The 27,919-nt window shown below is 43.2% G+C and overlaps 1 protein-coding gene across 1 annotated transcript in view; it reads left to right on the forward strand.

The window, feature by feature from the left end:
- ASAH2 (N-acylsphingosine amidohydrolase 2) overlaps positions 1-27,919 on the forward strand; it is an 83,856-nt gene that overhangs the window by 43,777 nt on the left and 12,160 nt on the right. Inside the window, exons 9-17 of the mRNA XM_040362061.1 lie at positions 4,636-4,761; positions 7,352-7,438; positions 12,247-12,351; positions 12,633-12,714; positions 14,719-14,834; positions 16,493-16,587; positions 16,676-16,715; positions 19,786-19,881; positions 22,837-22,932. Coding sequence (XP_040217995.1) covers positions 4,636-4,761; positions 7,352-7,438; positions 12,247-12,351; positions 12,633-12,714; positions 14,719-14,834; positions 16,493-16,587; positions 16,676-16,715; positions 19,786-19,881; positions 22,837-22,932 — 843 coding nt within the window. The remainder of the gene's footprint in view (positions 1-4,635; positions 4,762-7,351; positions 7,439-12,246; positions 12,352-12,632; positions 12,715-14,718; positions 14,835-16,492; positions 16,588-16,675; positions 16,716-19,785; positions 19,882-22,836; positions 22,933-27,919) is intronic.

Below are 27,919 nucleotides of genomic sequence, written 5' to 3' on the forward strand. Positions count from 1 at the left end.
ATTAATTATTATTTTTAGTCTATTTTTCTGGATTATTAATTTTCACTATTTCCACCTCATTCATCTCAATGTAGATGTTTTTGAAGGTATTGGAAACAAGGAGTGAAACATTATTTGGATTTAATCATTATTATCCATACGTTGCTGTGCGTTATTTGGCATTTTAGTTATTTTAGCTATGTACACATATCTATTTTATATATGTTAGGCAAGATGGGTAGGAGGAGGGGGAGGGTACATTTTCAAGACTAGTTAGACTTATTTTGCACTTTGAATTACATTTTTATAATCAGGCTGGTAACGTTGATACACCATATTACCAAAAGTACTAGGATGCCAGCCTTTACATGCACATGAACTTCAATGGCATCCAAGTCTTAGTCCATAGGGTTCAATATTGAGTTGGCCCACCCTTTGCAGCTATAACAGCTTCAACTCTGGTTCTATGGGAATGTTTGACCAGTCTTCCAGAAGTGCATTTGTGAGGTCAGACACTGATGTGGACGAGAAGGCCTGGCTCGCAGTCTTGACTCGAATTCATCCCAAAGGTGTTCTATCAGGTTAAGACTGGGACTCTGTGCAGGCCAATAAAATTCCTCCACCCCAAACTCGCTCATCCATGTCTTTATGGACCTTGCTTTGTGCACTGGTGCGCAGTCATGTTGGAACAGAAAGGGACCATCCCCAAACTGTTCTCACAAAGTTAGGAGCATGAAATTGTCCAAAATGTCTTGGTATGCTGACACCTTAAGTGCCTTAAGTGTTCCCTTCATTGGACCTAAGGGACCAGGCTTAACATCTGAAAAACAAACCCACACCAATATCCCTCCTCCACCAAATGATTTGGGCCAGTGCACAAAGCAAGGGTCATAAAGACATAGATTAGCAAGTTTGGGGTGGAGGAACTTGACTGGCCGGCACCCCGATAGAACACCTTTGGAGTGATTAGAGCGGAGCCAGGCCTTCTTGTTCAACATCAGCGCCTGACCTCACAAATGCTCTTCTGGAAGAATGGTCAAACATTCCTATAGACACACTCCTAAACCTTGTGGTCGGCCTTCTTAGATGAGTTGAAGCTGTTATAGCTGCAAAGGTTGGGCCAACTCAATATGGAACCCTACAGACTAAGACTGTGATGTAATTACCGTTCAAGTGCGTGTAAAGGCAGGTGTCCCAATACCTTTCGTAATATAGTGTATATGATATAGGAGCATTATTTGTCTTGTATAATTCCAGATATATAAGAAATTGACACCATGCCTTTTAGAAAATGAGCATGACACTGCCAATCTACCAAACTTTGAGCATATCAAAGCTGAAGATACAGTAAGTGAGAGAAAACAGATTTTAAAGGGGTTGTAAAGGTTCGTGTTTTTCACCTTAATGGATCTTATGCATTAAGGTGAAAAAACACATGGCGGTCACGGGCCCCCCAGCCCCCCGCTTTACTTACCTGAGCCCGTTCACCTGCTCTGCGCGTCCCCCAGTATCCTCTTCTCCATGGAGTCTCAGAGTTGATTGGATAGATTGATAGCAGCGCAGCTATTGGCTGCAAGTGTTGATTGAATGCCGATCGGATGCTGGTTTTCCAGCATGCCCATTCAACAGACACGTTTGTGAGACCAGCTTCTGTTGGACAGAGAGCGGTACAAACGGGTCGAAAGTCAGCCAGTTCCTGCCAAACTGTCTGTTTTTGGCTGATTTATGGCCCGTGTGTACCTGGCTTTACACAGAACTAACTTTATCTCTAGTATGCCTACCGATTGAGAGATAGTGCTAAGCCTTCTTTAGTCTAAAATGATAAAAGTTAACTTCACAGTAACAGAAAATGCAAAATCGGGTATGACCATAGATTGTGCAATATTCTTTCCTGCAACTATAGAAAATGCAGAAAATAAAATGTCTCAATTCCATTAATGGAGGGAATCCCTTCTGCAGAGCTATTGTGTTCTCCCAGTGGGGGGTGTGGGGAGCTGTCCCTGCGGGGAGAATACAGTGATTACTGCTAATGGCTACAGCCGCTAGCAATTATCGCATGCTAAAAATCCAACTTGCTGCTGGTACTCAAGTTGATGGATCGACTTGAGTACAATCACCCTGCCCATAGATGGATCGAATCCCTGCTGAACTGGACCAAAATGCAATCCATCAATGGCCAGTTTTACAGTCTAGAGGTGCCAGAATAAGGACAAATACTTTTTCCACATTCCAGCAGGGTCCCTCCATCAGTGCGACTGAACTCACAAAGCCTTCTCTCTAAGCCACTCAAGACCACTGTCGCACTCACTTCTACCATATACATTGCAGGATTAGTAGCCTTGTATTGTGCGAGGGACCATCCACAAACTGGAGCTTGGGGGAGAAGAGGGCAGTAAAAGAGCTGGCCAGAGCAGGGTTAGGGTAAGTAATCTTGCCTGTTCCTCTTCTCCCTCCCTAGACATAACAAATGTTTAACCCTTGCAGTATGGAGGGCACGTTTGCAAGGGTAGATTTTTTCTATCTTCCAGAGCTGGTCTTAAGATTCTCTTAGATCATGGATATGCAATTAGTGGACCTCCAGCTGTTTCAGAACTACAAGTCCCATGAGGCACAGCAAGACTCTGACAGCCACAAGCATGACTACCAAAGGCAGAAGCAAGATGGGACTTGTAGTTTTGCAACAGCTGGAGGTCCACTGATTGCATATCCCTGACTTAGATCATTACCTGCAAAAGTAACCCAATTTATAGGGTGATAGAAAACTAGTAAAAAATATGTGTAGCAGCTGTACAAATGTCCAGTGTGCAAGAGGTCTGTTTTGTGTATTGAGTACATTTTGAGTATTGAGTACATTTTTTAGAATGATAGCTTTTTAGCCTTTAGTAGTGGGAGAAGTTCCAGCTGCTCATCAGTCTGTTGATGAGGTTTGAGCTCATTATTGAGGAAAAGGGATGGTTATCAAGCTCCCAACACCTACTGTATATGTGGACTAGGGTGAGCTCCTTGAGTATAGATAAATTCTGGAAGTGGGGAGGGTTTTGCAGTGAAATTAGACCTATATCAATGTTTATGGGGGAAGGGGGCGTGGGGAGGTTCTCATAAGAGATTGCCATGCTATAGAAAGAATTTGATGTCAAATGCTGCTACTACTGTAGTAGGCAGCCCTGTTAGTAGACCATTCTGTAGAGGCTGTTATGTGTGATTCTGCCCTGTTAGAGAGAGAGATTGCTCCTTGAGAGTCTTGTCTGTGTCATGTGAAAGACAGCATTATTAAAAGAACATTTGATGTGGGAAGCTGTCACATTAGAGACTGGCATTTAGCAGACAATTGTTTCTGTTATAGGCAGATATATGTAATATAACAGAGCTTAAGTCACTATAAAATGAATTACCGGTACTCAGTAAAAGTAAACACCCCAAGGTACCTTCAGTTGGTGTTTTCCTTGGAAGACCCCAAACATAGGTACGAAACAAGAACCTCACTTCGGAGCTATGAGAGCTCTCTACTCCTATCTGTCACAAGCCTATATGTCAAAAGGGGCAGTACATGCTTCCCATGTTGACATTGCGCATGTTGAATAACAAACTTTAGGGGCTTTTGGATTGCACAGGAGACCATATTTTACCAGCTCATTTTTATCACTGACTTACCTATGTTTGCTTTAAAATAGAAATTTCCATTCAAATTCCATAAAAAAATATAGGGCCAGATTCTCAAAGAAGCGCCTATCTTTAGGCGGGCGTAGCGTATCTCAGATACACTACGCCGCCGTAACTTAGAGCGGCAGGTCCCGTATTCAGGAACAACTTGCGCTCTAAGTTACGGCGGCGTAGTGTAAATGGGCCGGCGTAAGCCCGCCTAATTCAAACTAGGCTGGTAGGGGGCGTGTTGTATGTAAATGATTTGTGACCCCACGTAAATGACGCGCTTTACGAACAGCGCATGCTCAGTATCACGTTGAATTTTCAAAGTAAATTACGCCCGCTCAATGCTTAGGCAAGGTGAACGTAACCTACGCCCAGCCCCATTCACAGACGACTTACGTAATCGACGTCAAATACGGCGCTATTCAGACGTTTCCGACGTCCATACCTAACATGACTTACCCCTGCTTTATGAGGGGTAACTTTACGCCGGTCCGACGCCTTACATAAACGACGTATCTTGATACGCCGGGCGCACGTACGTCCGTGAATCGGCGTACCTAGCTCATTTGCATATTCGACGTGGAAATCAACGGAAGCGCCACCTAGCGGCCAGCGTAAATATGCACCCCAAGATACGACGGCGTAGGAGACTTACGTCGCTCGTATCTAGGCAACAGTGAGGCGTATCTGATTCTATGAATCAGGCGCAGAGATGCGACGCCTCACACTCAGAGTTACGGCGGCGTATCTGGAGATACGCCGTCGTAACTCCTTTGTGAATCTGGGCCATAATGTTGGTTTACCGGTCCTACACTGGCGTTATATAGAAATATTTTTTTATGTAGTCCAATATCAAACAATGTTAAGGCACGTTTTTTTGTAATTTTATATGTATTCCTATCGTTTTGGGGTAACTTAAGATATATGTTTAGATTTCTACAAAAATTATTATAAATATTTTATCTGTGAAATTTGGTCATCCTTAGAGAATTTTTGTGTATTTTCTAGGGATCTTTTGTTGCAGCTTTTGCAACAACAAATCATGGGGATGTGACACCAAATACCAAAGGTCCTCACTGTATAAATACAGGTGTTTCATGTGAAAACCCTACCAGTACTTGTCCAGAAGGCGGGGTGAGTTAGACTTTACTTTTTTCTCTTCTCTCTTTTAGGATCCTGCAGATCTCTAATTTACTCTATTGTCTTGATTTTCAAGGCCTTGAAAGGGTGGTGCGCCCTCTTTCTCTTCTTTTTTCATTTTCTTGATTTACAAGGCCTTGAAATAAGTTGATTTTGGAAAAAATGCAAGTAATCTATCAACATTTTTTAGTTTGGAGACTGAGTTTTGCAGAGTTTGGGGGCAGGGTTTAATGGACCTTGATACCTTACACTACTAGGAATACACTTGAAATATTGCTCAGTCTTTGCTGCACATTTAGTGGATTTCGCACAGTAAAAGTTTAAGGATCACTATGATAAAACGTTTTCTTATAAACTACTGTACATGCCCTGCGCTCCTACATACTTACAATTCAATCTGACTTAATATTTTTATAATTACTTTCTAAAACAGATATTCAGTTGGACTGTTTGTTGCTTATAGTGGCATCACAGGAGGATAGGTTTAGAGTATTCACTTAGAATACAGCTAAAACAGTTGAACAAAAATAGAGCAGAGACATTTAGAGATGAGTTCCTGATGAACGCAATGAAATTAAAAACCAACAGGTGACAAGCTTTCTAGGACAAGCTTTCTACATTACCCTATTCCCCAGGTCAAATAGAATATGAAATACACTTGGTTTATAAATAATAGTAAACATGTAGCCCTGCCTCCGGGTTAGCATGAAAGAGCAGACTAGAAGATACTATACAAGACATAAAACAGCTCATCTCTCAAAAACAGCTATTGAAGTCAGAGGATATTTTTTTTTGATGTCTGAATGCAGAGTTGAGTAGTGAAGCTACAATTAGAAGAATGTTCATGATATCAGCCCACCGTATTTTTCAGCGTATAAGACAACCTTTTGTACTTAAAAATATCCTCCAAAAGTCGGAGGTCAACTTATACGCCGGTACCTGTAATGCAGAGTCAGTCAGATTGCGGGCGTCCATTGTACAAAAACCGCGCCTCCTCCTCGTCCTGTTCCGTGATAGGCAGAACACTCAGTTTCCCAGCAGAGCCTGTGTTCGGACTAGAGGACCTCCATGATAGGCAGAACACCAAACACAGGCTCTGCTGGGAAACTGAGTGTTCCGCCTATCAAGGAACAGGACGAGGAGGAGGCGCGGTTTTTGTACAATGGACACCCGCAATCTGACTGACTCTGCATTACAGGTACCGGCGTATAAGTTGACCCCCGACTTTTGGAGGATATTTTTAAGTACAAAAGGTTGTCTTATACGCTGAAAAATACGGTAGGCTGATATCATGAACATTCTTTTAATTGTCTGACTCTGCATACAGGGATAAGGCATGGAGATCTGGAGATCGGCACAGTGAGGTAGGCAATGGGCACAGTGAGGTACGCAGTGAGCACAGTGAGGTATGCAATGAGCACAGTGAGGTGTGTCGGAAGGGGGTCGTCTTATACGGCGAGTATATCCCAAAACCAAATTTTTAGCTGGAAAATTAGGGGGTCGTCTTATACGCCCAGTCGCCTTATACACCGGCAAATACTGTACTGTACCCTGAGGAGGTGCAATGGCTGGTCTTTTACTGATTTACTAAAACTGGAGAGCGTAAAATCTGGTGCAGCTGTGCATGGTAGCCAATCAGCTTTTAACTTCAGCGTGTTCAATTAAGCTCTGACAAAACACAAACAAACAAACTTGTAGACTAATTGCACTCATATATGAAGCCTCACCAGATATCCTCCTGTGCTGCTGTATGTGTTTCTTGCCCATCTGGTCCAGCTCCCATTGTACCCTGCCCCCAGTTTGTTCAAGGAAACTCCTTTCAAGAGGTGGCCTCACCTACTAATGCATTTTGTCATAGTAGACTTTGGGGATCCCTAAATAAATTCCACTGTGGTACCATGGTACTGCGTTGTCAATGTTGTTGACATGTATGATAAAGCGCTGATGGGGCACTTCAGTTGGTAGCTGCAGTACAAGCGCACTATTTTAAGTAGATAGTGTGAAGTGGTTTATATACTTAAAGACAATACAAGGTCACTCGGATATTCAATGAATAACCCCTATTGTATTGTTTGCTTTGCTCTATTTGGATTTTCCCACATTTCAACATGTATTCCCAACAGTAGTAAATTCACTTCAGCATTAGAGTTGTTTAATTAAAAAAAAGAAATAAAAAAAATTGCAACTTTTCAAGGAGCGCATGCACTGAATCTTTCTGCTTCTTTATTGTCAAGTTTGGGTCTTTACCTTTCTCTTAGCAATAATGAATCAACCACACAGTTAATTGAGGCCTACTTTAAAGCACTTTGTCATTTTCTAGATACCAGAACGCATCAGGATTTTTTTACCTGCATGAAAATTTTGAAGTGTAAATGGCCATAAAATAGCTTACCTTGGTAAATGATTTCCAGTTGTGACTAATCAGCAATATGATCATTGCATAAAATATGACAGCCACATGATAACTGCCTTAAATCCAAACTATGCATTTATTTTTTATAAAGCCTATCTATATATTTTTTTAAGCTGAAAGTTTACAGTGTGTAATAAAATGCATTGTTTTATTTTATGATCAAAATTCTAGGTCACAACCTGTGTTGCTACTGGGCCTGGAGAGAATGGGTTTGAAAGTACAAGAATAATAGGAGAAAATATATTTTTGAGAGCAAAGGTAGGTTAGTTTATGTAATAAAGTGTAGTGCTCCACTTGATGAAATCAAAATGTGAATTTAAATGCATAAAAATACTAATAACTCTCTCAACTAAAAGCATTTACATCAAATAAATCTCTAACATTCGTGATCCAAAATTATTGTAAAAAAAAACACACTTTAAATTGTACTCCACCCAAAAGTGTCTTAAACTTAGGTACTCTAATAATATGTGATTAGAAGTTCTTGAAAGTTCATTCTGTCCACAGAAATAAAAGCGTTCATAAATATTCATCCTAAGACCCGGTTCACACTGGGGCGACTCGTCAGGCGACGCAGCCGCCTGACAAGTCGCGTCCCATTCTAGTGAATAGAACCGTTCTAATAGGAGCGACGCAAGTCGTTCCGACTTAGAAAAAGGTTCTTGTACGACTTCGGGGGCTATTTGCATTGACTTCTATACAGAAGTCATTTTGCAAATCGCCTTGGAAGTCGTCTTCAGGTCGCCTGGCCGAGTCGTCCCCAAAGTCGTGCCGCCCCTGTGTGAACCGGCTCTTAGTGCTCTTCATTCAGAGCCACCCTGTGATCACCACACATGTGCAAAGAAATGCACTCATCATTAGGATTTGACCCCTATATATAGATGGTAAAAAAAAGCTTGCCATCATATAGGTATTACTGCCAGGCCCCCATCACACTGTCCTTGTGTAATGTCAGTCAATGCACAGAATTCTCCTTTTAGAGAGACATCTCTTTGCTTGATAATGCAGCATTCATCACATATAGCAATTTCACATGTAATGGCACTTGAGAATTCATTCCTCTGCCTGGTATCACTTCAACCATTTAGTTCACCTGACGGCTTTGCAAAAAACTAATCCCAGTAGCGTGCTGACATCACAGACCAGCCCTGCTTGATGCGTTGCATCCCAGTGGGCTTCCTCAGAAGCTAAGGATCAATCAGCAACTGCATGCTTTAAAGAGGAACTGCAGTCTGCTCACATAATTTGTAATAAAAACATCTTTGCCATCCTGAAGATTCACTCCAACCACTGTGCATATTATTTTGTATATACTGTGATTCTATACTTGCTAAATATACTTCAGAAATCTCCATCCACTAAGTCTGACTGCAAACATTTTAACTGCGGGCAGCTGATTTACACAGACACACACCTCTAGCTCTAAAGCTCTCATTGGCTCTCTTAGTTCTCACCCCCCCCCCCACCCTCCCTGGCAAACTCTCAGGAGAGTGAGAGAGAGAGCTGTGCATGATGTCAAAAACCTAGGCTTTTTACCAGCCAAGAAACAGGAAGTGGGCTGTATAAGGTATTTACTGGCAGAAAAAAAATGTTTTACTATCCAAAGTTAACACAACAGGGCAGAAGATTTAATAGATATAAATTTCTCACTAGATGGTACCGAACTCTGACTCGCCTGGGGCAGATGTACCCGTCCGCAGATATTAACTGCTGGAGGGGATGCAACCAGAAGGGGTCATTTTTACATTTATGGTGGCACTTCCCAAGATTAGGAAATTTTGTGAGGAGATAACACCTTGGATAAAAATGCTAACACTTAGAGCTATAGAGCCCTCCCCACTACATTTTCTTTTTCATAGGATGTCATTATCTATTACATTTTATAAAAGAAGTGTCACCCCACACTTGCTAACTGCAGCTAAGGCACTAATTCTTAGATTCTGGAAACAATCAAGATGCCCCCACAATAAAGGAGTGGAAGGGGGAGGTAGAGAGAATTATAGAAGCGGAGAGATGGGTACATACATTGAGAGACCAACAGGACAAATTTAAGGATACAAGGGCAGGATGGTTATACTACTTCTCCAAAATAGGGATGGACTGCGCCGGGGGCCGGGGCGGGAAAAAACCAAGCCAGGGGTTTCTTTTTGTTAGGGGTTCCTTTTTTGGGGGGGGTTGTTTTATTTGGTGGTCGTTTCTCTCTTCTTCTTTTTGGAGATTGGAGGATAAGGTGTGGATGTGAGTGTTTCCCGCCGCCCAAGGGAGCTCCGGAGGGAAGAAATAGAACGAAAAGGGTAAAATAGGAGGATAGATCCAGAGAAACTCAAGGGGAATGAGTGTTATATGTTAAAAGGATTTTTATAAGGGTAAATTGTAAACATTGTATTTGTCTGTCTCTGTTTATTGTTTTTTATTTTATATATTTGATAAAAAAAAAAAGATTTAAATAGATGGATAGTTGAAAAAACTACTGACGTTCTGCTTTAAATAGAAGCATCCCTTGGTGTTATCACAGCAACCGCTGAAGTAAACATCCCAAAAGCTAGAGCACAAACTTTGGGTAGGTTAGTGTTAATTTCATAAAAGAGCAAAAGGTAAAAAAATAGAGCTAGTATTCTTTATACCTATAGGTCAGGATTCACAAAGCACTTACGCCGACGTATAACAAGTTACGCCGCTGTAAGTGCAAATGTGCGCCGTCGTATGTGTGCGCAAGACCCACAAACAGAGATGCGCCTAAAACCAGGCTACACCCCACCGACGTATCTTGCTTACACCGGCGTAGAGTGGGCGCATATTTAGGCTGGGAGCATGGTGCCGCTCCCATTGATTAGTCATTCAAACATGCAAGTGAGGGAAATACGGCGATTCACGAACCTGCGTGCACCCGATGCAGGCTAAGAAAGGTGCATGTAAGTTGTACGTCCGCCGTAAAGTTAAGCCCCATAAAGGAGGTGTAACCCAGCAGCAGACATGCTCAGGTCTGCACCAGGGAACACAAGCCGGCCAAGCCGGCATATTTTACGTTGCACGTGTGTCTGGCTGGGCGTAGGTTACGTTCATGGCGTACGCAGTGATCCGGCGTATCTTAGGCAGTTGTTCCGACATGGTTGTGAGCATGCGCAGGGGGATGTGTCCACGTCACGGCGCATGCGCAGTTCGTTAAACGTACTTGTCTGACGCTCTGACCATAATTTGCATGGGGTCACGCCTCGTTTGCATGGGTCAAGCCCACTTCCACCTACGCCGGCCTGCGCCTTCGAAACCTACGCCACGCCGACGCAGCGTTGGGAGCACTGGCTTCCTGAATTCCATGCTTGTCTCTCTGCGCTGCGTCGGCGTGGCGTACATTGGTTTGCGCTACGGCGGAATTTGATTTTAGCCCTGTGTAGTGCTGGGATGGTAAAGGAGCTCTGCCAAGTGACCTGCATGTGGTCCCTGTCCTCTGATTCTCCAGTGGTGATCCCTGTCCTCTGATGTATAGAGAAACTCTGGGAACTCAAAACTCTTAAGGCAATTTGAGTATCTTGGCGTGCTGTGGGTGTATCTGCACGCACGGTAAAAGTGGTGGGAGGTAGTGGTGGGGGGGCCAGGTCAACTTTTGCATCAGGGCCCACAAGCTTCAAGCTACGCCTCTGGTGTACTCTATATCTACAGTTTTCTCTATATCTATTGCATTTTCTGTATCTATCGGTATTAGAGCTTTCATAGGGTATCTGCTACATCAATTAGCTAGCTCTATCTGGTGATCCTGTCTTTCACTTTAGAGAGGTCTTGTCTCAGGAGTGAGATATCTATGTTCACCTCATCAATTTTAGCCGTCAGAGTGCCCTGCAGAACGTCTATGGAATCCAACACCTTTGCCGTGTCCGCGGCATGACGGTCTGCCCCTGGGCATGTGACGGCGCCATCTTTGTCCTGCTCATCTTCCTCTCCATGGTGGAATTTAGCCAGTTTATCTACCGCCGTGGATGCCTTTTTGGGCGGTGACATCTCCGGTCTGATTCCTGGTACCCTTAAGCAGCTTTGTGGGTAAAAAGAAGTGCGGATGCCCGATCAGGCTGTTACATAGGATATTCGGCAAGAGGAGCTCCCACTACCCGCGTCATACTCCATCGCTTGCCAGGCCACGCCCCTCAAGCTAGCTCTATCTACTTTAGCAGTTTTCTCCCATTTTGTAGCTGCTGGTTAGACATTGGCTCATTTCTTTGCAGCATTGATCTAGACCAGGGGTCTCCAAACTGCAGCCTGTGGGCTGGATGCGGCCTTTTGCTTGCCTTTATCCGGCCCTTGAGCACTAATACCTGCCAGGAGTCTGCATGTTCTCCTTGTGCCTGCATGGGTTTCCTCAGGGTACTCTGGTTTCCTCCCACAATTTAAAGATATGCTGGTAGGTTATTTGGCTCCTGTCTAAATTGGCCCTAGTATGTGTATGAATTAATGTACAGTATGTTAGGGGCCTTATATTGTAAGTTCCTTGAGGGCAGGGGCTGATATGAATGTATAAAAAATATGTAAAGCGCTGTGTAAAATAACAGCGCTATATAAGTACCTGTTATAATTAAAATAAAATAAATATTACATCCACTGATATGAAGCACTATTCCTTACACTGACACCTCAGATGGGGCACTATTCCTCCCACTGACATCAGAGATGGGGAACTAATTCTCACACTGGCACCAATTATGGGGCACTATTCCTCCCACTGATATTAGAGATGGGGTCCTAATTCTCACATTGGCACCAATTATGTAATTGTTTACTCCCACTGACCATCAAGCCTATGGCATTGTTTACTCCCACTGATTCAAGGGCATTTTATACCCCCACTGTTCACAGTCTGAAGTTTAAAGGGCAGTAAACTGGCCCTTTGTTTCAAAAGTGTAGAAACCCCTGCTATAGACACTAATTGGCTGCCCCAGTTATGCTCTTAAATAATATTGAGTGGCAAATTGAATCTCTTTATCAGTTGCTAAACTAAGTTTGCATAATAAATATTTCACAAACTGTTCTTGGCTTCATATGTACAAGTTACATTCATTCTTATTGCTATTGATATATAGGTTTTGTATGATGATGCATCCAAGCAGATAGAAGGCAATGTGAGTTCAGCCCACCAGTGGGTCAACATGAGTAATGTCACTGTGAAGCTTAATGACACCCATAATGTGAGTATTTATGTGAATCCATGAATATCATGACTAACCCTAACTAAGAATGATCATATTGTATTGTTTAAATGGTGTGCACATTTAAACTCAATCTGCATTTTATGTATTTCTCTAAAACATTTTTGTCAAATCTGCAAATTCTGAAAATTAAAAACACATTCCAATCTATTTAAAATGACCTTGGTTTCCCATAGAATGTGAAATACTGTATGTCTGTACTGTATTAATATAGAAAATGTGCCTTATATTCTGTAATTTATGTTTTGTACCTTCTGAAGGCAACAACCTGTAAACCTGCCCTTGGCTACAGCTTTGCTGCTGGAACAATTGATGGTCCTGGACTGATCAATTTTACTCATGGTAAGACCCCCTTTGCATAAACCTCATACTGTATGTTAATACATGCGTTTTAAATACAAAGGCCCGGATTTACGTAGAGCGGCGTATATTTGTGCGGGCTTAGCGCATCTCATATGCGCTACGCCGACGTAACATTGAGAGGCAAGAACAGTATTCACAAAGCACTTGCTCCCAACCTTACGCCGGCGTAACGTAAATTGTCCGGCGTAAGCCCGCCTAATTCAAAGTAGGAAGGAAGTGGGCGTGATCCATTTAAATGAAACTTGACCCCATGCAAATGATGGGCCGAACGAACGGCGCATGCGCGCGCATGCTCATAATCACGTTGAATTTACTCCCTAAGATACGCCGGCTCAATGCCTATGACGTGAACGTAACCTACGCCCAGCCCCATTCACATACGACTTACGTAAACGCCGTAAAATACGACGGCTGTTCCGTCGTCCATACTTTAACATGACTTACACCTGCTTTATGTGGAATAACTATACGCCGGACGTACGCCTTACGTAAATGGCGTCGGCGTAAGTACGTATCTCGCTCATTTACATATTCGACGCGTAAAACAATGGAAGCGCCCCTTGCGACCAGCATAAATATGCGCCCAAGATACGACGGCGTAGGAGACAAGATACGTCAGTCAGATAGAGCCAAAATTCAGGCGTATCTTATTTCAAGAATCAAGCGCAGAGATACGACGGCGCATCCGTGCACTTACGCAGCGTATCAGAAGATAAGTGCTTTCTGAATCCGGCTAAAAGTGCTTTCCAATGCATTTGGTTGAACAATCTTGCTCGGTAGGGCAGTGGGGACCTCTGGGCCATTTATTAAATATATATATATAAACAAAAATAAAAAAATAAACATTTATAAAAAAAATAAAAAAGGGGGTTTGCAACATGGGGCCCTGGGGACCTCTGAGCCCTTTAATAATAATAAATATATTAATAGATTCTTTTTTTTTATATATATTTTTATTTCATATATATATATATAATAAAAAAATATATAAAAAAAAGATCTCCGGGCCCCTGGGGACCTACGGACCCCTAAAAAAATAAATAAAAATTGTCCCTTTAATAAAAAATAAAATAAAAATATATGAAAAAATATATATATTTTTTTTTATAAAAAATAAATAAAAAAAGGGGGGGGGGGGTTGCAATCTGCGGCCCTGGGGGCCTCCAGACCCCTAAAAAATATATATTCTGCCCCCACCACTCCTCCTATCCAGGAGCACAGAGGAGCCCCACACACTCCCTGAAGCATGGGGCTGGGGAAATTGTGACCACTGTAGTTTTTCCTCAGATATAAGTTCTTTTTTTGTATGTTATTTTTTATTTTTATATTTGCTTTTAGTATACCATTCATGGAGATTTTGTTGTGTGGATCTTTAAGGAGCCCAAAGATGCAAAACACATTGATTTTTAGCCCCTTATTTGACTTCATGTATTCTATGAGATTCTGAGCATCTCACTTATGTAAACTCATGCAAGCTAGATTCAACAATATTATTGTTTATTGATTGTGTTAGTCGAATTGCTTTTAAGGTTTTATATACGAGATATAATAAAGTTGTATGTTGCGCCATTTCTAACAGCTGTGGATTTGTTATTTCCATGTGGTACAATAAAAGTCCCATTGTTACTCCTCCCTAACTTTTCGCTTTAGTTTTGGAGGTTTGGAGGTGGTTTTCCTTCTATACTAACTAAATGTTTCCTGCTAACTAAATGTTACCAATATTTTGGTATGCCAGGGGTTGTATTACTAAAACAATTTTGCTGTTCACCTTGCAAGTGAATTTGCCCCAAAACTTAGTGAAGGAGGTGAAACTGTGTTGACTTAAATGATCCAAATGTGTGTAAGCAAAAATTCACTAAGCTCGGGGGCCAATTTCCTTGCCAAGTGCAACTTCCTTTGCAAAGTGAACAGCCCTGTTTCCCTTTAGTAAATCAACCTGTAAGTAACAGTTTTCAGCATTCCCTGTTTATCTTTAATTTATAGGAATGACTGAGGGAGATCCATTTTGGGATGCATTAGCAGAGTTAATTCTTGGAGTACCATCAAATGAAACACAAGAGTGTCATCACCCGAAACCCATCCTTCTGAACACTGGAGAGGTATATACCCAATCTGCCCATTTAATAGCTTGGAGCATGGGGCACAGAAAATCATTTTATGAACACAGTTATTTTCTCACTTAAGAAATACATTTGGCCACAAGCTCTGTAATAGTATGATAAAATAATATATCATCCTACTCAAAAAACATGCATTTTTTTTATATCAGCCCAAAAAAACGATCTCGGCGTTCCGAGGCGGCGCCAATTGTTTGAATGCAGAGTCCGGGCGTGGCGTCATAACATCGCGGCCAGCCTCCGAACGACTATAGAGACTCCGGCAACCATCTGGTTTGCCTGAAATCTCTATGGTAAACATCTGGGGCCAGCGGATCATGTCTCCGACTTACTCATCATATCGGTGAGTCAGTAGAAGCACCGGAGGGCATCTGACTTTACTTTGCATCTGACTTTACTTTAAATGTCCACTTACTTCCTATAGTTTCGCTGTTAAAGGGGTTGTAAAGGTACAATTTTTTTCCCTAAATAGCTTCCTTTACCTTAGTGCAGTCCTCCTTCACGTACCTCATCCTTTGATTTTGCTTTTAAATGTCCTTATTTCTTCTGAGAAATTCTCACTTCCTGTTGTTCTGTCTAACTCCACACAGTAATGCAAGGCTTTCCTGGTGTGGAGTGTCGTGCTCGCCCCCTCCCTTGGACTACAGGAGAGTCAGGACGCCCACTAACACACAGCTCCTTTCTCTATCTGCAACGTAGAGAGTGTCCTGACTCTCCTGTAGTTGAATATTCATGGGGGTATTTTTTTATTTATTTATATACAATGCTTCTATGGCATTTACTGTTACATATAAGGACTCGTACACACGACCGAACATGTCTGCTGAAACTGGTCCACGGACCAGTTTCAGCAGACATGTTCGGTCGTGTGTACGGCCGACCGGACAATTTTCCGGCGGATCGGACAGGTTTCCAGCGGACGAATGTTTCTTAGCATGCTAAGAAACATGTCCGCTGGAAGCCTGTCCGTCGGACATGTTTGGTCGTCTGTACGACTTACCTGACATGTCCGCTCGGCCGAAAGCCCTCGCATGCGTCGAAGTGATTCGACGCATGCGTGGAAGCATTGACCTTCCAGGGTCGCGCACGTTGCTGCGTCGACGGCACGGCCACGTCACCGCGTATCCTGTCCGCGCGGATTTCGGTTTGATGGTGTGTACAACCATCAGACCGAAATCTCCGAGCAGACATGTCCGATGAAAACGGTCCGCGGACTGTTTTCATCGGACATGTCCCCTCGTGTATACGAGGCCTAAGACTAAAGCCGTGTACAGACGATCGGTTTGTCCGATGAAAACAGTCTTTTTTCCATCGGTGAAAAAAAATAGATCATGTTTTAATTTTTTCCTATGGATAAAAAAACGATGGTAAAATCCGATCGTCTGTGTGGAACTCCTTTGGACAAAAATCCATGCATGCTCAGAATCAAGTCGACGCATGCTTGGAAGCATTGAACTTCATTTATTTTCGGCTCGTCGTAGTGTTGTACGTCACCGCGTTATGGCACAATCGGATTTTTGACTGATGGTGTGTAGGCAAGACTGATGAAAGTCAGCTTCATCGGATATCCAACGAAAAGTAGGTACTTCTCAAGTCTAACAGTTTGGTTAGTAACTTTAAAATATGTCTGCTTCTTCTAGGCGACCAGCCCTCTACCGTGGCACCCAACAATAATTGATGTTCAGATAATCACTGTTGGATCTCTGGCTATAATTGCCGTTCCTGGAGAATTTACGTATGTTTAAATCAAGTCTAATACTAAATACTAGTAAATGATTTGTATTTATCTGTTGAGTCATTTTGCACTACTTTTTTCTTTCTAGAACTATGTCTGGAAGAAGACTAAGGGAAGCTGTAAAACAGGTATGTAGGTTACATCCTAAATTTATACAGCTGAATTGTTTGTAGTTAACAAACAGAGCAGGAGATGAGCTATTCCACTCAACAGCACTTTTTAAGGCAGTGATTTCCCCAAAACAGCACGAAAAATCTATCAATGCTCAATACAGTTTTTTAAACATAATCTAATATTACCAGTAAAAAAGAAAGTGTGAGCATGCATGAGCCACTATCATTGTGGTGTTTATATCACTATTTTTTCTTAACACAGGTGTCAAGAAAAATCAGTTGCCTTTTAAAAAAATATGTATATTTTATTGCTTCTCATTGTAACTATGTGTATAAATATGTGAGTTTTAGAATGATGTTCAGAAATGTAAAAAAAACAAACAAAGGGATCTTGTTGAAAGCTTGCAATAATAACTTCATGCAAATCGCCGTACCTGTATGTTGGTACATAACCCTGGTATTTTTGGTAACGGAGTGCATTTCTCTTTAAGGTTTAAGGCCACGCTCTGGTTGTCCCTGCTGCTTACCGGATCCGCCGGTAGCAGTGGCTGCCGACTGAGGGGAAGATGGCCCCCACTCAGCGCCATAACAAATGTATAGGGCTGCAACTAACGATTATTTTCATAATCGATTAGTTGGCCGATTATTGTTTCGATTAATCGACTAATCGGATAATCTTAAAAAAAAAGTGTGGTGTACAATTTAGTTAATATGTAAAAAAAAAAAAAAAAAGTCAATTTATTCTTAAATATCCATATGCAGTGGTAAATATAAATAACCAACTACAGTAATTGTAATGCCTTCTATTACCTCCACTTTCTCTGGGTTCAGATGCTGATCTTCCCTGCACAGAGTCTTTAAAGTGATTTTTTTTTAACAAACTTGTTATACTTACCTGCTCTGTGTAATGGTTTTGCACAGAGCCGCCCAGATCCTCCACTTCTGGGGTCCCTCACCGATGCTTCTGGCTCCTCCTGCCTTCAGAGTGCCTCAATAGCAAGCTGCAAAGTATAGTATAGAGCGCGGTAAAGCAAGGTAAAAAAACTTCTGCCTTTAGAACCACTCACTTTCAGGACTACATGTCCCATGAGGCATTGCTCCTCACACTTTCACATTCACAAATTCTCAGGCACTTGGTGACATGTATGGATGGTGTACTGAGCTGTATGTGTGCTGCACTGTATTTCCTGTTATGTAAACAAATAAATGCATACTATATGCAGGCCAACTAATCAACTGGCCGATTAATCGATTATGAAAATAGTTGACAACTATTTTCATAATCGATTAGTTGTCGATTAATCAATTAGTTGTTTCGGCAATACAAATGTCACTTCCGCCTATAGCTCTTAAAGGAGAATTTCTTAGTTTTATTTTTTTCAAGTGACATTAAAAAAAAAAAAAGTTTTATTGCATTTTAATGTAAATATGAGCTCGGAGGTATTTTTGACCCCAGATCTCATAAGTAAGAGGTCCTGTCATTTTTTTTTCATTTACAAGGGATGTTTACATTTCTTGTAATAGGAATAAAAGTGACCCAAATTTTTTTTTCTAAAGCGCCCCATCCCTACGAGCTCGCACGCAGAAGCGAATGCATACGTGGGTAGCACCCGCATATGAATACGGTGTGTAAACCACATATGTGAGCAATTTTGCGGTCGTTAGAGCAAGAGCAATAATTATAGCCCTAGACCTCCTCTGTAACTCAAAACTGGTAACCTGTAGAAATTTTTAAACATCGGCTATGGAGATTTTTATGGGTAAATGTTTGTCGCGAGTGGGTGCAATTTTGAAGCGTGACATGTTGGGTATCAATTTACTCGGCGTAACATTATCTTTCAGAATATAAAAAAATATAATTGGGCTAACTATACTGTTGTCTTATGTTTTAATTAAAAAAAGTGTATTTTTCCCAAAAAAGTATGCTTGGCTCCCACTGCTGTCAATCAAATCCAGTGACGTGGGAGTCGGGGGCGGGGCCGAGTCCTGCTGTCTGTGTCATTGGAGCGTGCCCGCATAAGTGCCACCATGGAATGCGGCTTTCCATGGGGGCACTCGATGAGAAGGAGGAGCCAGGAGTGGCGCCGGGGGACCCCAAAAGAGGAGGATTGGGGCAGATCTGTGCAAAACCTTTGCACTGAGGAGGTAAGTATAACACGTTTATTATTTATTTTTATTTTTTTAAACAAACCTTTACCCTTTTTTAGGACAGTGTTCAAATCTAGTTTACAGTGGATGATTGTCCCCGTGGTGCAGACATGGTTAATTATGGTAAACACAGATGCCCAGCCCTCTAATAAACAAAGAGAACTGGTAGGATTGTACTTTCATATATGGTATTGGATTTTACAGTGCTGGAGTTTCCAGAACAAAACATGGGCTGTCAGGGATCCAGCCCTGTGCCCAGTTGAAGTCTTCTCTCCTCTCACTTCCTCTGTCCACAGGGGCTCGGACAACAGCAGTAACCATTGGCTACTCACAAACAAATGCTGTAAGAAGGGACTGGGGGTGCGGCTGAGCTGTGCTGTTTGTGTCTATGGAGCACGCACCCACAGAGAAGAGGATGAGCCTGAAGTGTTGGCGGGGGGACCACAGAAGAGGAGGTTTGGGGCTGCTCTGTGCAAAACCATTGCACAGAGCAGGTAAGTATGACATGTTTGTTGTTTTATTAATAAAAAAAAAATCTAGACTTTGCAATCACTAATATTTTTTTTTAAGTTGTGCTATCTGAATGAGAACATGTAAAAAATATAAAATAGATGTTATCCCAAGTTGGCTGCTAAAATGGAAATACACTTTAAGTTAGGCAATAAAGGGTATTAACCTACAAACTTTCTGCAATATTTGTGCTTAAAATTTTGTTATGAAAAAGCAATCCTAGCAGGTATAGTTACCTAATATATACATGTTGTCGTAAGAAATGTTGGTAGATGTTCGCACTAATTTATGCAGGTTAGCTTCTCATGTACAGGGAGTTATACAGTCTAACATAACTGTCCCATATTTCTTTACCAGTGTGCAATACCTCTTGTGGTTACTTGTTATCATTAAATTAGCTCACTTGTAGCCTGTCTTGTTTTCTTAGGAACTGGATCCATCTAATTCTACGAACGCTGATGTGGTTATTTCGGGACTTAGTAATGTATATACACATTACATTGCAACTTTTGAGGAGTATCAGGTAAACAGAGGAGGACATCTGCAGAGGCAATGGCATTTACTTTGAAATTAAACATAAATGCTATAGTGTATGTGACCTTTTATGAATAATACTTGTTAAGCAGCAATGGTATGAAGTGCGGGAATATAATATACTATGGTATGACACATTGAAGCATTAAAGTGACACTAAAGGTTCCCGTTTTTTTATTTTATAACAAACCTGTCATACTTGCCTCCACTGTGCAGTTCGTTTTGCACAGAGTGGCCCCGATCCACCTGTTCTGGGGTCCCACGGCGGGTCTCGCGGCTCCTCCCCGCATTAGATAACCCCCTCTGGGAAGCTCTCTCCCGAGGGGGTTATCTTTGGGGGCTTGCTTCTGTGTCATACACTCGGCGTCCATAGACGCCCCCCGGCACCCGCGTCATTGGATTTGATTGACAGCAGCGGGAGACAATGGCTGCGCTGCTATCAATCTATCCAATCAAAGCCGGGACTCCAAGGAGAGAAGGATGGCGGGGACGCGCCCACGGAAATTCGGGGCTCAGGTTAGTAAAACGGGGGGGGGGGGGGCTTTGGGGTGCCAGACACTGCAAGGTGTTTTTTATTTTTACCTGGGCTAAGGAGAAAAAAGACTGCTGCTCAGTGGTCCAAGGTCCACTTTTCGCATGAAAGTAAATTTTGCATTTTATTTGGAAATCAATTTCCAGAGTCTGGAAGAGAAGTGGGGAGCCACAGAATTCAAGTTGCATGATGTCTAGTGTGAAGTTTCCACGGTCAGTGATTATAAGGGGAGGCATGTAATCTGCTGGTGTTGGTCCACTGTGTTTTATCAAGTACAAAGTCAGCACAGCCGTCTACCAGGAAATTGTAGAGCACTTCATGCTTCCCTCTGCTGACCAGCTTTATGGAGATGATGATTCTATTTTCCAGCAGGACTTGGCACCTGCCCACACTGCCAAAAGTACCAATGCCTGGTTTAATAATGATGGTATCACTGTGCTTGCTTGGCCAGCAAACTCACCTGACCTAAACCCCATAGAGAATCTGTGGGGTATTGTCAAGAGAAAGACGAGACGCACCAGACCCAACAATGCAGATGAGCTGAAGGCTGCTATCAAAGAAAACTAGGCTTCCATAACACCTTCAGCAGCGCCACAGGCTGATTGCCTTTATGCCACACCGCATTGATGCAGCAATTCATGCAAAAGGAGCCCAGACCAAGTTTTGAGTGCATACTATACTGTTCATGGATATACTTTTCAGTAAGCCAACAAGTATTACAAATTATGTAATATTCACGTTTTCAGAGATACTGAATTGTAGGTTTTCACTAGCTGTAAGCCATAATCATCAAAATTAAAAGAAATGCTTGAAATATATCGCTCTGTGTGTAATGAATCTATATAATATACAAGTTTCACTTTTTGAATTGAATTACTGAAATAAATTAACTTTTTGATGATAGTCAATTTTTTTGATATGTAAGTACCTGTTTGCCCAAACATGGTTTTATTCATGGGTTTAAAATAGGGATGTCCCGATACCGATACTGGTATCGGTATCGGGACCGATACCGAGCATTTCCCCGAGTACTTGTACTTGGGGAAATGCTCCCGATGCTTCACCCGATACCTGGGCAGGCAGGGGAATTGCAAGTCTTCTCTCCCCCGTGCTCAGTGTTGTTTTCCCCCCGTGCTGATGTCTTCCCCCCCGTGCTGTTTTTCCCCCGTCCGTGCTGCTCTCTCACCTCCCCCTGTCCGTTCGTGCAGTTCTCTCTCCTCCCCCCAGTCTGTCCGTGCCGTTCTCTCTCCTCCCCTTCCCCCGTCTGTCCGTGCCGTTCTTTCTCCTCCCCGTCCGTCCGTCCGTCCGTGCAGTTCTCTCTCCACCCCCCCCGTCCGTGCAGTTCTCTCTCCTCCCCCGTCCGTCCGTGCAGTTCTCTCTCCCCCCGTCCGTGCCACTCCCCCCCCGTCCGTGCCACTCTCCCCCCCCCCCCGTCCTTGCCACTCTCCCCCTCAATCTGTCAGGGGGGAGAGCGGAGGTAGGAGCCGCTAAACCCGGCTCCTACCTTTTCCGAATGAACAGAGTCGGTGATCAACGACTCTGTCCATTCATATAACTGAGCATCGTAACCTCCTGTGTTTACGATGCTTCAGTTTATGAATGCAGAGAAGCTTCTCTCCATTCACTTCAGCTGAGGCTGCTGAGAAAGGGACTGGGGAATCTGTGTCCTTAATCCCTTTCTCTGTCTTAAAGGGGAGATGTCAGAGGTCTGTTAAGACCCCTGAAATCTCACCAAAGACCCCCAACAGAAAAATGTAAATAAAAAATAAATAAAATAAAAACACACTGACAATCCACCCCCCCCCCCTAAAAAAAAAAAATCACTGTAAAAAAAAAAAAATATTGTAAAAAAAAATTGTAAAAAAAATAAATAATAACTGCCACTGTAACATGACATTAAAAAAAAGTATCGGTATTCGGTATCGGCGAGTACTTGAAAAAAAGTATTGGTATCGGGACAATCCTAGTTTAAAATATTTTAAAAAGTTATAATGTGCAAATACCTATGTTAGATTATACTGTATACCTTTTAATAGAGAGGTAATCATGTTTGCTAGTTTGATCTACTGTACAGGACTAAACAGAGTAAACACTACACACTTCCATCACTTCTTATATGCATGTATTAATAAAGCTGTGTGTAGCATAACTGTATTTAATAAAACGTTTTTTTCACGCCAGGACATGATAACATAGATTGATTTCTTGATTTTATGTGCACGGAAAATTAAACAGTAAACTGATTTTTGTTGACTGAAGTTTGACCTGGAAATGTGAACATGGAGATGATTTTGTTTGATGTGTGAATAATAAATCACTGATTGGTGATCTGCAGAATCCTAATGACCAGGTTATCTCTGCTTCTAATAATAAATGAAAGAACTAAATGTATTTTTTATTTTCTCAATCCAGGCTCAGAGGTATGAGGCTGCATCAACTATTTATGGGCCTCACACACTGTCTGCATACCTGAAGCTGTACAGAGGGCTGGCCAAGGCAATTGCAGAGGTAAATCTAATTACTGAGGAAATTCCATCAAAACTGATATGGGAGGGTACTATATGATATAAGGTGTTAATACATACGGTAAGTTCTAATTCTATTTTATTTTTGGATAGAATGCTGGGCAGTTAAAACCTCAGATCTTTTTTTTTTTTTTGGGGGGGGGGGTCCCTTTATCTCTCTCCTGGCGACCACTGTAACTGGGACAGGTCATGGGAAAACCAAAATTGTACAGTCGCTATAACAGGAGGTGAGGGGAAATCTTCCAATAGTATGTGGTGATAGCTATCTAAAAGGGTAATTCCACTAACCTCACTAACATATTCTGCTTTTTAACCAGAAGGATTTACCCTATTAATGACCAGGCCATTTTTTGCGAGACCGCACTGCGTCGCTTTAACTGACAATTGGGCGGTCAACACTGTACCCCAAAAAAATGTATGTCCTTTTTTTCCCACAAATAGCTTTCTTTTAGTGGTATTTGATCACCTCTGCGGTTTTTATTTTTTTGCGCTATAAACAAAAAAAGACAGTTAATTTAAAAAAAAATATATATATATTTTTTAATTTCTGCTATAATAAATATCCCCCCCTAAAATAGAAGAAAGAAGAATTTCTTCCTCAGTTTAGACCAATATGGATTTTTCTACATATGTTTGGTAAAAAAAATCAAAATAAGCATATATTGATTGGTTTGCGCAAAAGTTATAGCATCTACAATATAGGGGATACATTTATGGCATTATTATTATTTTTTTTTACTAGTAATGGCGGTGATCAGCGATTTTTAGCGGGGTTGTGACATTGCGGCAGACAGGTGGAAAACTTTTGACACTTTTTTGGGACCATTGACATTTTAACAGCGATCAGAGCTAAAAATAGCCACTGATTACTGTATAAATGTCATTGGCAGGGAAGAGGTTAAAACAACACAACACAATCTCCTGCGCTTGGGGGCTTAGTACATAGATATGTGGTGCAGCCAACCTTCTGCATAAGAGGTGAAATGCCTGTGGTCTTGCTGCCCTCCTCAGAACAATGGGTGTCATAACTGAAACATATAGAGAGAAAAGGAGGGTGCACCGACCTTGTGCATTACCAAACATAAAATGTATTAAGAACTGTAACAGCAGTAGTCATACTCACAAACAAATGTGTTAAAAAGGCTTGTTAGCCGTTTGCGATGCCATCTGGTCCCCTTCATCCCCCCGGTCCAGGTTGTAGGTGTCTAGAGACACGGTTCCATTTGCTGGTGTACTGAAAAGCCTTTTTAACACGTTTGTGAGTATGACTACTGTTGTTACAGTATTAAATACATTTTATCTTTGGCAATGCACAAGTTCAGTGCGCCCTCCTTTTCTCTTTATAGGGAAGGAGTTGACACTAGGGGGCAAAAAAAGGCGAATAATGTGTATCCTAGGGAGTGTTTCTAACTGTGGGGGAATGGGACTGCCTGGAGGAGGAGACCTATCACTGTTCATAATCAGTATGTACAGCAGATCTGTCTCCTCTCTCCTGACAGAATGTAGATCTGTCTGTTTACATTGACAAATCTCCATTCTGTCTCTCTCAGGAGCGATCGGGGGTGCCCAGCGAACATCTCAGCCTGCCGAGTACGTGCATTGACTCCGTCGTCACACCACTAAAGCTCAGCCAGCGTACAGCTACGGCAATTCGCCCAGGGGAGCAAACCTGCCGCAGTATAACTGCACTGGCTGGTCTTTAACTGGTTAAACTCTCTTCCGCTATCTACAACGTTACAATTTTTTAAACTCTCTAACCAAAAATCATACTCATTCATTACTGTTGACAGCCTTTGAACCCGTATGCCACAAATGTCCTTCGACTAGGGGCCTCTTTTCATTGTTGTACACTAGTATCCTTAATCATACGGGAGCACATATGCCATCTTACTGTTCTAATGGGAACTAGATCTTGGCAATACACTATCCTCTGAAGAATGGTGCAAGATATGGGAGGCTCTATTTAAATCATCCCGTAATTTAATTGCACCTGAAAATTCCTTCAAGGTAATTTCTCATTGGTACTACTGTATACACCAGCCAAACCGGCTAAATACATACCCGCGTATCCATCTAATTGTTTTTGAGGCTGCCAGGATTTGTGTGACATGAAACATATTTGGTGGACATGTCCAAAAGTAAGGAATACAGGTTTCACATTGGTCAATACTGCCCTTCATGATAACCTGTGTAAAGCTTCCTGGGAATCCCCTTTTGCATAAACCAATTGAAAACACTAGGTGTTGAAAGCGCACTCTTCTTACCCATACTTTTAAGGTGACAAAACAAGCTATTGTGAAATCCTGGAAATGACCTCCCCTTAATTTCGAGGTGGTTAAAGCGGTTGTATACCCGCTCACACAATTTTTTTTGTTACCCCTGTAAGGAAAAAGGCACAATGAACTAGTATGCACCACATACTAGCTCATTATGAAATACTTACCTTAGACCGAGGCGTCGGACACTTACCTGGTCCACGCTGAGGTAGCTGACATGTTTCCACGGCATTTCTTCCATGTATCGTGGCTCCAGCGCTGTGAGTGGCTGGAGCCGTGATGTCGTTACTCATGCGCATGCGCACGGGAGAATTCTTTCCGGCAAGGTCCGGCGTCTGCTGGGCCTTAAGCCGAGAATCCCCTGTGCGCATGCACAGCTGCAGTCAGCGGAATATCTCCTAAGCCGTAAAGGTTTAGGAGATATTTTTTTACCTACTGGTAAGCCTTATTTATAGGCTTACCTGTAGGTAAAAGTAAAAAAAAAGACTATACAACCACTTTAAGAACCAAATCCACGGAATGCTCATTCATGAAAAATTAACAGCGATTCTTGCAGGCACGCATGATGAATTCTTACACGTTTGGCAGCCTTAGCTAGATCTCTTTCCTGTATCTCATATGACCTCCTGCTTCTTGGAACCATAACCACATTTATTTTATTTGGTCAACCAGAGTCCCTGGGGTACCCCTTGTTATTTTCCTTTCTCCTCTGCCTTTCTTTTCTTATTTTTCATTCTTCTCCTTCGCCTTTTTTTTTTCTTTTTCTATTTTTCTACTACAAATTTTGAGCAACTCATATACCCTCGCCCAGGGGCGTAACTAGAAATCACAGGGCCCCATAGCAAAATGTTGTATGGGGCCCCCCAGAGCCGCCCTAGTGTCAATGCAGCGTGACCTGTGCCCCATACAGCGTGACCTGTGCCCCATACAGCGTGACCTGTGCCCCATACAGCGTGACCTGTGCCCCATACAGCGTGACCTGTGCCCCATGCAGCGTGACCTGTGGCCCATGCAGCGTGACCTGTGGCCCATGCAGCGTGACCTGTGGCCCATGCAGCGTGACCTGTGGCCCATGCAGCGTGACCTGTGGCCCATGCAGCGTGACCTGTGCCCCATGCAGCGTGACCTGTGCCCCATGCAGCGTGACCTGTGCCCCATGCAGCGTGACCTGTGCCCCATGCAGCGTGACCTGTGCCCCATACAGCGTGACCTGTGCCCCATACAGGGTGACCTGTGCCCCATACAGAATGACCTGTGCCCCATACAGCGTGACCTGTGCCCCATACAGCATTGCCCGTGCCCAATACAGCCTGGCCTGCCTGTGCCCAATACAGCCTGGCCTGCCTGTGCCCAATACAGCCTGGCCTGCCTGTGCCCAATACAGCCTGGCCTGCCTGTGCCCCATACAGCGTGACCTGTGCCCAATACAGCATTGCCTGTGCCCAATGCGGCATGACCTGTGCCCAATACAGCGTTGCCTGTGCCCAATACTGCCTGGCCTGCCTGTGCCCAATACAGCCTCACCTGTGCAGAGGAAGAGGCAAGCCGGCCGGATCAGCAGAGAGCGGGATTGCCCGCTGTAATAGCTTTTATTTGAATTTCCCGTCTTCCCAGGGCTCATCGTCACATAGCCCCACCTCTTAGCCCAACGCCTTTGATGACGTCACATGTCCCACACTGGACCGGCGTTCTGTCGATCAAAGGTGCCGGACCAAGAGGTGGTGCTATGTGACATGAGCCCCGGGAACACTGGAAGTTCTAATGAAAGCTATTACAGCAGGCAATTCCGCTCTCTGCTGATACGGACAGCCAGGGGCGGACTGACAACTCATGGGGCCCCCGGGCAATAGGAGATTATGGGGCCCCCAAGCTTAGAGATGGCCGCCATCTTTTTTTTGATGCAACATGAATGTGGGCAAACCCATGCGGAGAGGCACCAAGCTCCGTGAAATGCTGAGTGGCTTAGAGTTGGTGACCCACTAAATTCACCAGAAGCCTCTCATGGGCAAACAATTGCAGCCTCACTGTGCCCCATTAAATGCAGCCACTGTGCCCCATCAAATGCAGCCACTGTGCCCCATCAAATGCTGCCACTGTGCCCCATCAAATGCAGCCACTGTGCCCCATCAAATGCAGCCACTGTGCCCCATCAAATGCAGCCACTGTGCCCCATCTAATGCAGCCCACTGTGCCCCATCTAATGCAGCCAACTGTGCCCCATCTAATGCAGCCAACTGTGCCCCATCTAATGCAGCCAACTGTGCCCCATCTAATGCAGCCAACTGTGCCCCATCTGATGCAGCCAACTGTGCCCCATCTAATGCAGCCAACTGTGCCCCATCAAATGCAGCCAACTGTGCCCCATCAAATGCAGCCAACTGTGCCCCATCAAATGCAGTCACTGTGACCCACAGTTGGCTGCATTTGATGGGGCACAGATGCAGCCACTGTGCCATTAAATGCAGCCACTGTGACCCTCAGCACCCCCCCCCTGTTGTCTGACCGACACTTGCCCCATCTTGGTGGCAGGTCAGGCAGTGGGTGACGGCGGTGAGATGTGGGACGGGCAGCGGCGAGCTGCTTACTCCCTGCACCTCTTCTTTTCTCCTGCTAGGCGTCCAATAGGAGCGCCTGTCCTTTCAGCCAATCACATGATGGGTATCAGACCTGCACTTCCTGATTGGCGGAGAGCCG

The sequence above is a fragment of the Rana temporaria genome, chromosome 8, assembly GCF_905171775.1.
Source record: "Rana temporaria chromosome 8, aRanTem1.1, whole genome shotgun sequence".
In the NCBI taxonomy this organism is placed as follows: domain Eukaryota; kingdom Metazoa; phylum Chordata; class Amphibia; order Anura; family Ranidae; genus Rana; species Rana temporaria.